The sequence below is a fragment of the Bombina bombina genome, chromosome 3 (genome assembly GCF_027579735.1).
Source record: "Bombina bombina isolate aBomBom1 chromosome 3, aBomBom1.pri, whole genome shotgun sequence".
NCBI lineage: Eukaryota > Metazoa > Chordata > Amphibia > Anura > Bombinatoridae > Bombina > Bombina bombina.
Window position 1 is genome coordinate 1059230638 of NC_069501.1, and position 14968 is coordinate 1059245605.

The 14968-nt window shown below is 43.9% G+C and overlaps 1 protein-coding gene across 1 annotated transcript in view; it reads right to left on the reverse strand.

The window, feature by feature from the left end:
- Positions 1-14968, reverse strand: part of ESPL1 (extra spindle pole bodies like 1, separase) — an 810416-nt gene that overhangs the window by 44776 nt on the left and 750672 nt on the right. The window contains exons 27-30 of the mRNA XM_053708312.1: positions 2454-2558; positions 2146-2261; positions 1471-1554; positions 1213-1377 (exon numbers count right to left, since the gene is read on the reverse strand). Coding sequence (XP_053564287.1) covers positions 1213-1377; positions 1471-1554; positions 2146-2261; positions 2454-2558 — 470 coding nt within the window. The remainder of the gene's footprint in view (positions 1-1212; positions 1378-1470; positions 1555-2145; positions 2262-2453; positions 2559-14968) is intronic.

Sequence of the window (14968 nt, forward strand, 5' to 3'; positions counted from 1 at the left end):
CAATGCTTGAAAAAAATAAAGGAGCTTTCTGCATGAAGTATTTTATACTTCATAAATGAAAGTCCCCTTTTATTTGTTTCAATGGTCAATCCTAGCGTTTCACAAACGCTAGGATTGACTTTCACTTTAAGCGTTTGCTCTTATGTGCATGACACCCTAAGGAGCTTTCAGCATGAAGAATTTTATACTTTATGAATGAAAGTCCCCTTTGTTTCACAAACTCTATGATTGACTATCACTTTAAGCTCAAAATGCTACTTACAGCATATAATTACCAAAATAGGAGTAAAGGTACAATCTTTGTGTGAAGAGGAACTCCAGATCACAGAGCTCCAAAAACAGCCAGTAAGGTCCATGTCGAGGCATACCGAAGCATGCATGCCGAAAACAACCCCCGTGACATCGCTTCCGGATGAAGTCACAGTAAGATGGCAGCCCCCCATATGGAACTCACTGCAAAAGAACATGCGGCAAAAAACTAGCGTGCGGCAAAATACATAGAAAACGCATAAGCATCAAAAAATGAATGTGAATAAAAATAAAATAATAAACACTTTAAAACGGGGAATATCAAACATATATTACTGTCCCAAGACTATGTACATATATAACATATATATATATATATACATTGATAACCTAAACGACTTATAGAGTACTAAATAAATATAAATATATTAACTTACTCAAAGGCACTCTGCTACTGGAGGAAACTAACAAGAAGCCAACACCAGTGCTGAAACATAACCGCAAAGAACTGGAATAGAAGTATAATCGACAAACCAACAGACAGAGGCAAAGGACAAGTCCCTGCGACCCCATGGCATGTCACTTCTAATACTACAAATACATCCCTCTGACAAACACTGTACTCTGAGGGATAATGGGCCTCAGCTCGATCTGAGAACACCTCTCACTAAAGAATAAAATGCACATCTTCATTCTTTGACCACCTCAAGTGGAGGCAAAGACAAGACTGATGAGGTGGGAGGGGTTTAGAGAGTTCTTGCGGTTTGGGAATTCATTGCCTCCACCTAGTGGTAGGCAAGAGTAATAGATCGTGGACTCACCACCTGTATAAAAGAAAAGAAATTCTACCAAAGGGGACAAAAACAATCCATTAGAAATAAATTAAAATGTCCATAACATATGAGAAAGCGTACTGGGGCCAGAACTAAAACATTGGTTTGCAATAATTTTCATGTGACTTACCAGCCAGCCAATAAGTATTTTAACACAATGCCTGCTCCTTCCAAGTCTCCCCGCACTGCTAGTGCAGCACTACTGCATCCAAATAGCAACACCACAGCATTACAATCCAATCGCTGGAGCGTCTGAACATCCAAGAAGTGTGCACCAGCACCATGTCCAACATAGCTGTAAACAAGGGCATACAGTCATTTTCAAAATAGTCTTGCAGGATGTTAACCAAGAACTTGGGATTTAAACCCACATAAACCAGACACTTACATATAGAGATCTTGTTTTGTTATTGCATACTGAAGCTGCTCAGATTTTGGAGGAGACCTTATCACTCCTTTCCACCCGGGTTCACTGCAAAGAATTTCACAATTTTAGTTTTAAAGTTGAGTATTACTTTAGCATTAAAAATTATTAGCTAAAACCAATGGTGGCTAAGTCATTGAAAGATTCAGTCAGTGAGTGTATGAACACATATGGGAGTAACATGCTTGGAAGGTTTCAATAAAGGATTACAGGTTAGAGCATTTTCTTATTGTACTAATACTTGTATATATCTGTGTATCAACTCTGCAAAAGTGTAATTAACTATATAGATTAAAAAAGTCAGCTCCAGAGCAGCAATTCAGCCGAACACATTGGGTGAGCCAATGACAAGAGGCATGTGTGTGCAGCTACCTATCACCAGCTATCTCCCTGTGGGGTGTTGCTGCATCTTATCCTACCTAGGCATGCTTTTCAACAAAGTATAACAAGAGAACTAAGTCAGTTGAAAAATCTCTTAAAATGCTCTATTTGAATTAAGAAAGTTTAATTTTGACTCATGTACCTTTAAAGTGATTCCTTTAAAACCAGAGGATTCTGGTCCACAGGTGTAAGTGCACTATCTAAATGATTTATACATATTTCCTAGTAACACTGAATCTTCCATATTAACACACTTACTTTTGAAACCATTCCCTAAACCGCTCCTCTGTGCCTGGAAGGTTGGAATGTGGGTTAAGGACATAAAAAGTCTGCTTGGGGTCAACACCTTGAACTAAGGTGCTTTGAGGTTGGTACTGCAGATAAGACAAAAAATACAAATATGTTTATTCAAATTTTAATGTAAAATTCCAAAACCAAAGTTTTAACCAGGTGGTCACATGTGAAAAGTATAATAATAATAATAAAAAAAAAAAAAACATTCTAAAAAAAGTGGAAAATGTATTTTACATTAGCAATAAAAAATGTGGTTGTGGAACATTTCAAACCTTTGTACGTAGATTGTAGCTGAGCAGGAAGTGTAGTGACGGAAGACGTGTGACTGATCTCAATAGGAGGCAGGGAGTGCTTTCCCATGGAAGTTTTTGAAGGTGCTGATAGAAAGATACAAATAGATCATTTGTCTATTACAGTATAGTTCTCTATAAAGTCAATTTCTTGCAGTTATGCCAAGATTAGGTTTTATAGATGTATCAGACAATGAAGCAGTAAAAACAGAATTTATGTTTACCTGATAAATTTCTTTCTCCAACGGTGTGTCCGGTCCACGGCGTCATCCTTACTTGTGGGATATTCTCTTCCCCAACAGGAAATGGCAAAGAGCCCAGCAAAGCTGGTCACATGATCCCTCCTAGGCTCCGCCTACCCCAGTCATTCGACCGACGTTAAGGAGGAATATTTGCATAGGAGAAACCATATGGTACCGTGGTGACTGTAGTTAAAGAAAATAAAATATCAGACCTGATTAAAAAAACCAGGGCGGGCCGTGGACCGGACACACCGTTGGAGAAAGAAATTTATCAGGTAAACATAAATTCTGTTTTCTCCAACATAGGTGTGTCCGGTCCACGGCGTCATCCTTACTTGTGGGAACCAATACCAAAGCTTTAGGACACGGATGAAGGGAGGGAGCAAATCAGGTCACCTAAATGGAAGGCACCACGGCTTGCAAAACCTTTCTCCCAAAAATAGCCTCAGAAGAAGCAAAAGTATCAAACTTGTAAAATTTGGTAAAAGTGTGCAGTGAAGACCAAGTCGCTGCCCTACATATCTGATCAACAGAAGCCTCGTTCTTGAAGGCCCATGTGGAAGCCACAGCCCTAGTGGAATGAGCTGTGATTCTTTCGGGAGGCTGCCGTCCGGCAGTCTCGTAAGCCAATCTGATGATGCTTTTAATCCAAAAAGAGAGAGAGGTAGAAGTTGCTTTTTGACCTCTCCTTTTACCTGAATAAACAACAAACAAGGAAGATGTTTGTCTAAAATCCTTTGTAGCATCTAAATAGAATTTTAGAGCGCGAACAATATCCAAATTGTGCAACAAACGTTCCTTCTTTGAAACTGGTTTTGGACACAGAGAAGGTACGATAATCTCCTGGTTAATGTTTTTGTTAGAAACAACTTTTGGAAGAAAACCAGGTTTAGTACGTAAAACCACCTTATCTGCATGGAACACCAGATAAGGAGGAGAACACTGCAGAGCAGATAATTCTGAGACTCTTCTAGCAGAAGAAATCGCAACTAAAAACAAAACTTTCCAAGATAATAACTTAATATCAACGGAATGTAAGGGTTCAAACGGAACCCCCTGAAGAACTGAAAGAACTAAATTGAGACTCCAAGGAGGAGTCAAAGGTTTGTAAACAGGCTTGATTCTAACCAGAGCCTGAACAAAGGCTTGAACATCTGGCACAGCTGCCAGCTTTTTGTGAAGTAATACCGACAAGGCAGAAATCTGTCCCTTCAGGGAACTAGCAGATAATCCTTTGTCCAATCCTTCTTGAAGGAAGGATAGAATCCTAGGAATCTTAACCTTGTCCCAAGGGAATCCTTTAGATTCACACCAACAGATATATTTTTTCCAAATTTTGTGGTAAATCTTTCTAGTCACAGGCTTTCTGGCCTGAACAAGAGTATCGATAACAGAATCTGAGAATCCTCGCTTCGATAAAATCAAGCGTTCAATCTCCAAGCAGTCAGCTGGAGTGAAACCAGATTCGGATGTTCGAACGGACCCTGAACAAGAAGGTCTCGTCTCAAAGGTAGCTTCCAAGGTGGAGCCGATGACATATTCACCAGATCTGCATACCAAGTCCTGCGTGGCCACGCAGGAGCTATCAAGATCACCGACGCCCTCTCCTGCTTGATCCTGGCTATCAGCCTGGGGATGAGAGGAAATGGCGGGAACACATAAGCTAGTTTGAAGGTCCAAGGTGCTACTAGTGCATCCACTAGAGCCGCCTTGGGATCCCTGGATCTGGCCCCGTAGCAAGGAACTTTGAAGTTCTGACGAGAGGCCATCAGATCCATGTCTGGAATGCCCCACAGGTGAGTGACTTGGGCAAAGATTTCCGGATGGAGTTCCCACTCCCCCGGATGCAATGTCTGCCGACTCAGAAAATCCGCTTCCCAATTTTCCACTCCTGGGATGTGGATAGCAGACAGGTGGCAGGAGTGAGACTCCGCCCAAAGAATAATTTTGGTTACTTCTTCCATCGCTAGGGAACTTCTTGTTCCCCCCTGATGGTTGATGTACGCAACAGTCGTCATGTTGTCTGATTGAAACCGTATGAACCTGGTCCTCGCAAGCTGGGGCCAGGCCTGGAGAGCATTGAATATCGCTCTCAGTTCCAGAATATTTATCGGTAGAAGAGATTCTTCCCGAGACCAAAGACCCTGAGCTTTCAGGGATCCCCAGACCGCGCCCCAGCCTATCAGACTGGCGTCGGTCGTGACAATGACCCACTCTGGTCTGTGGAACATCATCCCTTGAGACAGATTGTCCAGGGACAGCCACCAACGGAGTGAGTCTCTGGTCCACTGATTTACTTGTATCTTCGGAGACAAGTCTGTATAGTCCCCATTCCACTGACTGAGCATGCACAGTTGTAATGGTCTTAGATGAATGCGCGCAAAAGGAACTATATCCATCGCCGCCACCATCAAACCGATCACTTCCATGCACTGAGCTATGGAAGGAAGAGGAACGGAATGAAGTATCCGACAAGAGTCCAGAAGCTTTGTTTTTCTGGCCTCTGTTAGAAAGATCCTCATTTCTAAGGAGTCTATAATTGTTCCCAAGAAGGGAACCCTTGTTGACGGGGATAGAGAACTCTTTTCCACGTTCACTTTCCAGCCGTGAGATCTGAGAAAGGCCAGGACAATGTCCGTGTGAGCCTTTGCTTGAGGAAGGGACGACGCTTGAATCAGAATGTCGTCCAGGTAAGGTACTACTGCAATGCCCCTTGGTCTTAGCACCGCTAGAAGGGACCCTAGTACCTTTGTGAAAATCCTTGGAGCAGTGGCTAATCCGAAAGGAAGCGCCACGAACTGGTAATGTTTGTCCAGGAATGCAAACCTTAGGAACCGATGATGTTCCTTGTGGATAGGAATATGTAGATACGCATCCTTTAAATCCACCGTGGTCATGAATTGACCTTCCTGGATGGAAGGAAGGATAGTTCGAATGGTTTCCATCTTGAACGATGGGACCTTGAGAAATTTGTTTAAGATCTTGAGATCTAGGATTGGTCTGAACGTTCCCTCTTTTTTGGGAACTATGAACAGATTGGAGTAGAACCCCATCCCTTGTTCTCTTAATGGAACAGGATGAATCACTCCCATTTTTAACAGGTCTTCTACACAATGTAAGAACGCCTGTCTTTTTATGTGGTCTGAAGACAACTGAGACCTGTGGAACCTCCCCCTTGGGGGAAGTCCCTTGAATTCCAGAAGATAACCCTGGGAGACTATTTCTAGCGCCCAAGGATCCAGAACATCTCTTGCCCAAGCCTGAGCGAAGAGAGAGAGTCTGCCCCCCACCAGATCCGGTCCCGGATCGGGGGCCAATATTTCATGCTGTCTTGGTAGCAGTGGCAGGTTTCTTGGCCTGCTTTCCCTTGTTCCAGCCTTGCATTGGTCTCCAAGCTGGCTTGGCCTGAGAAGTATTACCCTCTTGCTTAGAGGACGTAGCACCTTGGGCTGGTCCGTTTTTACGAAAGGGACGAAAATTAGGTCTATTTTTTACCTTGAAAGGCCGATCCTGAGGAAGGGCGTGGCCCTTACCCCCAGTGATATCAGAGATAATCTCTTTCAAGTCAGGACCAAACAACGTTTTCCCCTTGAAAGGAATGTTTAGTAGCTTGTTCTTGGAAGACGCATCAGCCGACCAAGATTTCAACCAAAGCGCTCTGCGCGCCACAATAGCAAACCCAGAGTTCTTAGCCGCTAACTTAGCCAATTGCAAAGAGGCGTCTAGAGTGAAAGAATTAGCCAATTTGAGAGCATTGATTCTGTCCATAATCTCCTCATAAGGAGGAGAGTCACTATCGAGCACCTTAAGCAGTTCATCAAACCAGAAATATGCGGCAGTAGTGACAGGGACAATGCATGAAATGGGTTGTAGAAGGTAACCCTGCTGAACAAACATCTTTTTAAGCAAACCTTCTAATTTTTTATCCATAGGATCTTTGAAAGCACAACTATCCTCTATTGGAATAGTGGTGCGTTTGTTTAAAGTAGAAACCGCTCCCTCGACCTTGGGGACTGACTGCCATAAGTCCTTTCTGGGGTCGACCATAGGAAACAATTTTTTAAATATGGGGGGAGGGACGAAAGGAATACCGGGCCTTTCCCATTCTTTATTAACAATGTCCGCCACCCGCTTGGGTATAGGAAAAGCTTCTGGGAGCCCCGGCACCTCTAGGAACTTGTCCATTTTACATAGTTTCTCTGGGATGACTAAATTTTCACAATCATCCAGAGTGGATAAAACCTCCTTAAGCAAAATGCGGAGATGTTCCAATTTAAATTTAAATGTAATCACATCAGATTCAGCCTGCTGAGAAATGTTCCCTAAATCAGTAATTTCTCCCTCAGACAAAACCTCCCTGGCCCCCTCAGATTGGGTTAGGGGCCCTTCAGAGATATTAATATCAGCGTCGTCATGCTCTTCAGTAACTAAAACAGAGCAGCCACGCTTACGCTGACAAGGGTTCATTTTGGCTAAAATGTTTTTGACAGAATTATCCATTACAGCCGTTAATTGTTGCATAGTAAGGAGTATTGGCGCGCTAGATGTACTAGGGGCCTCCTGAGTGGGCAAGACTCGTGTAGACGAAGGAGGGAATGATGCAGTACCATGCTTACTCCCCTCACTTGAGGAATCATCTTGGGCATCATTGTCATTATCACATAAATCACATTTATTTAAATTAATAGGAATTCTGGCTTCCCCACATTCAGAACACAGTCTATCTGGTAGTTCAGACATGTTAAACAGGCATAAACTTGATCAGAAAGTACAAAAAAACGTTTTAAAATAAAACCGTTACTGTCACTTTAAATTTTAAACTGAATACACTTTATTACTGCAATTGCGAAAAAGCATGAAGGAATTGTTCAAAATTCACCAAATTTTCACCACAGCGTCTTAAAGCCTTGAAAATATTGCACACCAATTTTGGAAGCTTTAACCCTTAAAATAACGGAACCGGAGCCGTTTTAAGCTTTAAACCCCTTTACAGTCCCTGGTCTTTTCTGTTTCTGAGTAAATAGTACGTACTACAGTTAAACACTAAAAAACTCTAAGCCATCTCCGTGGAGATGTTGCCTGTACAACGGCAAAGAGAATGACTGGGGTAGGCGGAGCCTAGGAGGGATCATGTGACCAGCTTTGCTGGGCTCTTTGCCATTTCCTGTTGGGGAAGAGAATATCCCACAAGTAAGGATGACGCCGTGGACCGGACACACCTATGTTGGAGAAAACAGAATTTATGTTTACCTGATAAATTTCTTTCTCCTACGGTGTGTCTGGTCCACGGCTTCATCCTTACTTGGGATATTCTCTTCCCCTACAGGAAATGGCAAAGAGAGCACACAGCAAGAGCTGTCCATATAGCCCCCCCTCTGGCTCCGCCCCCCAGTCATTCGACCGACGGTTAGGAGAAAAATGAGAAACTATAGGGTGCCGTGGTGACTGTAGTGTATGGAATAAAAATTTTCAAACCTGACTAAAAGCCAGGGCGGGCCGTGGACCGGACACACCGTAGGAGAAAGAAATTTATCAGGTAAACATAAATTCTGTTTTCTCCTACATTGGTGTGTCCGGTCCACGGCTTCATCCTTACTTGTGGTAACCAAAACCAAAGCTTTAGGACACGGATGAAGGGAGGGAGCAAGTCAGGTTACCTAAACGGAAGGCACCACGGCTTGCAAAACCTTTCTCCCAAAAACAGCCTCCGAAGAAGCATAAGTATCGAATTTGTAAAATTTGGCAAAAGTATGCAGAGAAGACCAAGTCGCTGCCTTACAGATCTGATCAACAGAAGCCTCGTTCTTGAAGGCCCATGTGGAAGCCACAGCTCTAGTAGAGTGAGCTGTAATTCGTTCAGGAGGCTGCCGTCCGGCAGTCTCATAAGCCAATCGGATGATGCTTTTCAGCCAAAAAGAAAGAGAGGTAGCAGTAGCTTTCTGCCCTCTCCTCTTACCAGAATAAACGACAAACAAGGATGATGTCTGTCTGAAATCCTTTGTTGCTTCTAAATAGAATTTTAAAGCACGAACCACATCTAGGTTGTGTAACAAACGTTCCTTCTTCGAAACTGGATTCGGACACAGAGAAGGAACAACTATTTCCTGGTTAATATTCCTGTTGGAAACCACCTTTGGAAGAAAACCAGGCTTGGTACGTAAAACTACCTTATCTGTATGGAATACCAGATAGGGAGAAGTACACTGCAAAGCAGATAATTCAGAAACTCTTCTAGCAGAAGAAATAGCAACCAAAAACCGAACTTTCCAAGATAGTAACTTAATATCTATGGAATGCATGGGTTCAAACGGAACCCCCTGAAGAACTGAAAGAACTAAATTTAGAATCCAAGGAGGAGTCATAGGTCTGTAGACAGGCTTGATTCTAACTAACGCCTGTACAAACGTATGTACATCTGGCACGGCTGCCAGACGTTTGTGTAACAAAACAGACAGAGCAGATATCTGTCCTTTTAAAGAACTAGCTGACAAACCTTTATCCAAACCCTCTTGGAGAAAGGAAAGTATCCTAGGAATTTTTATTTTACTCCAAGAGAATCCCTTGGATTCACACCAACGGATATATTTTTGCCATATCTTATGGTAAATTTTCCTAGTTACAGGTTTTCTGGCTTGAACAAGAGTATCTATAACTGAATCTGAAAACCCACGCTTAGATAGAATCAAGCGTTCAATTTCCAAGCAGTCTGTTGCAGAGAGACTAGATTTGGATGTTCGAATGGACCTTGTACTAGAAGATCCTGTCTCAAAGGTAGCTTCCATGGTGGAGCCGATGACATATTCACCAGGTCTGCATACCAAGTCCTGCGTGGCCATGCAGGAGCTATTAGAATCACCGAGGCCTTCTCCTGTTTGATCCTGGCTACAAGCCTGGGAAGGAGAGGGAACGTTGGAAACACATAAGCTAGATTGAACGACCAAGGCGCCACTAATGCATCCACTAGTGTCGCCTTGGGATCCCTGGATCTGGACCCGTATCGAGGAACCTTGGAGTTCTGACGAGACGCCATCAGATCCATATCTGGAGTGCCCCATAGTTGAGTTAACTGGGCAAAGACCTCCGGGTGGAGTTCCCACTCCCCCGGATGGAAAGTCTGACGACTCAAATAATCCGCCTCCCAGTTGTCTACTCCTGGGATGTGAATTGCAGATAGGTGGCAGGAGTGATCCTCCGCCCATTTGATGATCTTGAATACCTCTCTCATCGCCAAGGAACTCTTTGTTCCCCCCTGATGATTGATGTACGCTACGGTCGTCATGTTGTCCGACTGAAATCTTATGAATCTGGCCTTCTCTAGGTGAGGCCAGGCCAGGAGCGCATTGAATATCGCAGTTCCAAAATGTTTATCGGGAGGAGAGACTCTTCCCGAGACCAAAGACCCTGAGCTTTCAGGGAGTCCCAGACCGCGCCCCAGCCTAAGAGACTGGCGTCGGTCGTGACGATGACCCACTCTGGTCTGCGGAAACTCATTCCCTGAGACAGGTGATCCTGAGTCAACCACCAGCGGAGTGAGTCTCTGGTTACCTGGTCTAGCAGTAGCTTTTTGTCCTCTCCTCTTACCAGAATAAACGACAAACAAAAAAGAAGTTTGGGAAGGAGAGGGAACGGTGGAAATGCATAAGCTAGGTTGAACGACCAAGGCGTCACTAATGCATCCACTAGAGTCGCCTTGGGATCCCTGGATCTGGACCCGTAGCAAGTTCTGACGAGACGCCATCAGATCCATGTCTGGAATGTCCCATAATTGAGTCAACTTGGCAAAAACCTCCGGGTGGAGTTCCCACTCCCCCGGATGGAAAGTCTGACGACTCAGATAATCTGCCTCCCAGTTGTCTACTCCTGGGATGTGAATTGCAGATAGATGGCAGGAGTGATCCTCCGCCCATTTGATGATCTTGGATACCTCTCTCATCGCCAAGGAACTCTTTGTTCCTCCCTGATGGTTGATGTAAGCTACAGTCGTCATGTTGTCTGACTGGAATCTTATGAATCCGGCCTTCGCTAGTAGAGGCCAAGCCCGGAGAGCATTGAATATCGCTCTCAGTTCCAGGATGTTTATCGGGAGAAGAGACTCTTCCCGAGACCACAGACCCTGAGCTTTCAGGGAATCCCAGACCGCACCCCAGCCTAATAGACTGGTGTCGGTCGTGACAATGACCCACTCTGGTCTGCGGAAACTCATTCCCTGAGACAGGTGACCCTGTGACAACCACCAACAGAGTGAGTCTCTGGTCATCTGGTCTACTTGAATCTTTGGAGACAAGTCTGTATAGTCCCCATTCCACTGCTTCAGCATGCACAGTTGTAATGGTCTTAGATGAATTTGAGCAAAAGGAACTATGTCCATTGCTGCAACCATCAACCCTACTACTACCATGCACTGAGCTATGGAAGGCTGCAGAATAGAGTGAAGAACTTGACAAGCTTTAGAAGCTTTGACTTTCTGACTTTTGTCAGGAAGATCTTCATTTTTAAAGAATCTATTATCGTTCCCAAGAAGGGAACTCTTGTCGACGGAGACAGGGAACTCTTTTCTACGTTCACCTTCCACCCGTGAGATATGAGAAAGGCTAGAACAATGTCTGTATGAGCCTTTGCTTTGGAAAGAGACGACGTTTGGATTAGAATGTCGTCCAGATAAGGTGCCACTGCAATACCCCTTGGTCTTAGAACCTCTAGAATAGACCCTAGCACCTTTGTGAAAATCCTTGGATGATCTTTGTGGATAGGAATATGTAGATACGCATCCTTTAAATACACGGTAGTCATAAATTGACCCTCCTGGATTGTAGATAAAATTGTTCGAATGGTTTCCATTTGAACGATGGAACTCTGAGAAATTTGTTTAGAATTTTTAAATCCAGAATTGGTCTGAAAATTCCCTCTTTTTTGGGAACTACAAACAGATTTGAGTAAAACCCCCGACCTTGTTCCACAGTTGGAACTGGGTGTATCACTCCCATCTTTAACAGGTCTTCTACACAATGTAAGAATGCCTGTCTCTTTATTTGGTTTGAAGATAAGTTAGACATGTGGAACCTTCCCCTTGAGGGTAGTTCTTTGAACTCCAGAAGAAAACCCTGAGAGACTATTTCTAGTGTCCAGGGATCCTGAACATCTCTTGCCTAAGCCTGAGCAAAGAGAGAGAGTCTGCCCCCTACTAGATCCGGTCCCGGATCGGGGGCTACCCCTTCATGCTGTTTTGGTAGCAGCAGCAGGCTTCTTGGCCTGTTTACCCTTGTTCCAGCCTTGCATTGATTTCCAAGCTGGTTTAGTCTGGGAAGCGTTACCCTCTTGTCTAGAGGCTGCCGAGTTGGAAGCCAGTCCGTTCCTGAAATTGCGAATGGAACGAAAATTGGACTTATTCTTAGCCTTGAAAGGTTTATCTTGTGGGAGGGCATGGCCCTTTCCCTCAGTGATGTCTGAAATAATCTCTTTCAATTCTGGCCCAAAAAGGGTCTTACCTTTGAAAGGGGCATTAAGCAATTTTGTCTTGGAAGATACATCCGCCGACCAAGACTTTAGCCAGAGCGCTCTACGCGCCCCAATTGTAAACCCTGAATTTTTCGCCGCTAACCTCGCTAACTGCAAAGCGGTGTCTAAAATAAAGGAATTAGCTAACTTAAGTGCGTGAATTCTGTCCATGACTTCCTCATACGGAGTCTCCCTACTGAGCGACTTTTCCAGTTCCTCGAACCAGAACCACGCCGCTGTAGTGACAGGAATAATGCACGAAATAGGTTAAAGGAGGTAACCTTGCTGTACAAAAATCTTTTTAAGCAAACCCTCCAATTTTTTATCCATAGGATCTTTGAAAGCACAATTGTCCTCAATAGGAATGGTCGTGCGCTTGGCTAGAGTAGAAACCGCCCCCTCGACCTTAGGGACTGTTTGCCATGTGTCCTTCCTGGGGTCGACCATAGGGAACAATTTCTTAAATATAGGAGGAGGGACAAAAGGTATGCCTGGCTTCTCCCACTCCTTATTCACTATGTCCGCCACCCGTTTAGGTATCGGAAAAGCATCAGGGTGCACCGGGACCTCAAGGAACTTGTCCATCTTGCACAATTTTTCTGGGTTGACCAGATTGTCAGAATCATCCAGAGTAGATAGCACCTCCTTAAGTAATGCGAAGAGATGCTCTAATTTTGATTTAAATGTCACAACATCAGGTTCTGCCTGCTGAGAAATTCTACCTGTATCAGAAATTCCCCCATCTGACAAACCCTCCCTCACTGCCACTTCAGATTGGTGTGAGGGTATGACAGAAAAATTATCATCAGCGCCCTCCTGCTCTACTGTGTTTAAAACAGAGCAATCGCGCTCTCTCTGAAATGCTGGCATTTTGGATAAAATATTAGCTATGGAGTTATCCATTACTGCCGTCAATTGCTGCATAGTAACAAGCATTGGCGCGCTAGAAGTACTAGGGGTCGCCTGCGCGGGCATAACTGGTATAGACACAGAAGGAGATGATGTAGAACTATGTCTACTTCCTTCATCTGAGGAATCATCCTGGGCAATTTTACAATTTGTGACAGTACTGTCCTTACTTTGTTTGGACGCTATGGCACAATTATCACACATATTTGAAGGGGGAACCACATTGGCTACCATACATACAGAACATGATCTATCTGAAGGTACAGACATGTTAAACAGGCTTAAACTGGTTAATAAAGCACAAAAACAGAATTTATGTTTACCTGATAAATTACTTTCTCCAACGGTGTGTCCGGTCCACGGCGTCATCCTTACTTGTGGGATATTCTCTTCCCCAACAGGAAATGGCAAAGAGCCCAGCAAAGCTGGTCACATGATCCCTCCTAGGCTCCGCCTACCCCAGTCATTCGACCGACGTTAAGGAGGAATATTTGCATAGGAGAAACCATATGGTACCGTGGTGACTGTAGTTAAAGAAAATAAATTATCAGACCTGATTAAAAAACCAGGGCGGGCCGTGGACCGGACACACCGTTGGAGAAAGTAATTTATCAGGTAAACATAAATTCTGTTTTCTCCAACATAGGTGTGTCCGGTCCACGGCGTCATCCTTACTTGTGGGAACCAATACCAAAGCTTTAGGACACGGATGAAGGGAGGGAGCAAATCAGGTCACCTAAATGGAAGGCACCACGGCTTGCAAAACCTTTCTCCCAAAAATAGCCTCAGAAGAAGCAAAAGTATCAAACTTGTAAAATTTGGTAAAAGTGTGCAGTGAAGACCAAGTCGCTGCCCTACATATCTGATCAACAGAAGCCTCGTTCTTGAAGGCCCATGTGGAAGCCACAGCCCTAGTGGAATGAGCTGTGATTCTTTCGGGAGGCTGCCGTCCGGCAGTCTCGTAAGCCAATCTGATGATGCTTTTAATCCAAAAAGAGAGAGAGGTAGAAGTTGCTTTTTGACCTCTCCTTTTACCTGAATAAACAACAAACAAGGAAGATGTTTGTCTAAAATCCTTTGTAGCATCTAAATAGAATTTTAGAGCGCGAACAACATCCAAATTGTGCAACAAACGTTCCTTCTTTGAAACTGGTTTCGGACACAGAGAAGGTACGATAATCTCCTGGTTAATGTTTTTGTTAGAAACAACTTTTGGAAGAAAACCAGGTTTAGTACGTAAAACCACCTTATCTGCATGGAACACCAGATAAGGAGGAGAACACTGCAGAGCAGATAGTTCAGAGACTCTTCTAGCAGAAGAAATCGCCACTAAAAACAAAACTTTCCAAGATAATAACTTAATATCAACGGAATGTAAGGGTTCAAACGGAACCCCCTGAAGAACTGAAAGAACTAAATTGAGACTCCAAGGAGGAGTCAAAGGTTTGTAAACAGGCTTGATTCTAACCAGAGCCTGAACAAAGGCTTGAACATCTGGCACCGCTGCCAGCTTTTTGTGAAGTAATACCGACAAGGCAGAAATCTGTCCCTTCAGGGAACTTGCAGATAATCCTTTTTCCAATCCTTCTTGAAGGAAGGATAGAATCCTAGGAATCTTAACCTTGTCCCAAGGGAATCCTTTAGATTCACACCAACAGATATATTTTTTCCAAATTTTGTGGTAAATCTTTCTAGTTACAGGCTTTCTGGCCTGAACAAGAGTATTGATAACAGAATCTGAGAATCCTCGCTTCGATAAAATCAAGCGTTCAATCTCCAAGCAGTCAGCTGGAGTGAAACCAGATTCGGATGTTCGAACGGACCCTGAACAAGAAGGTCTCGTCTCAAAGG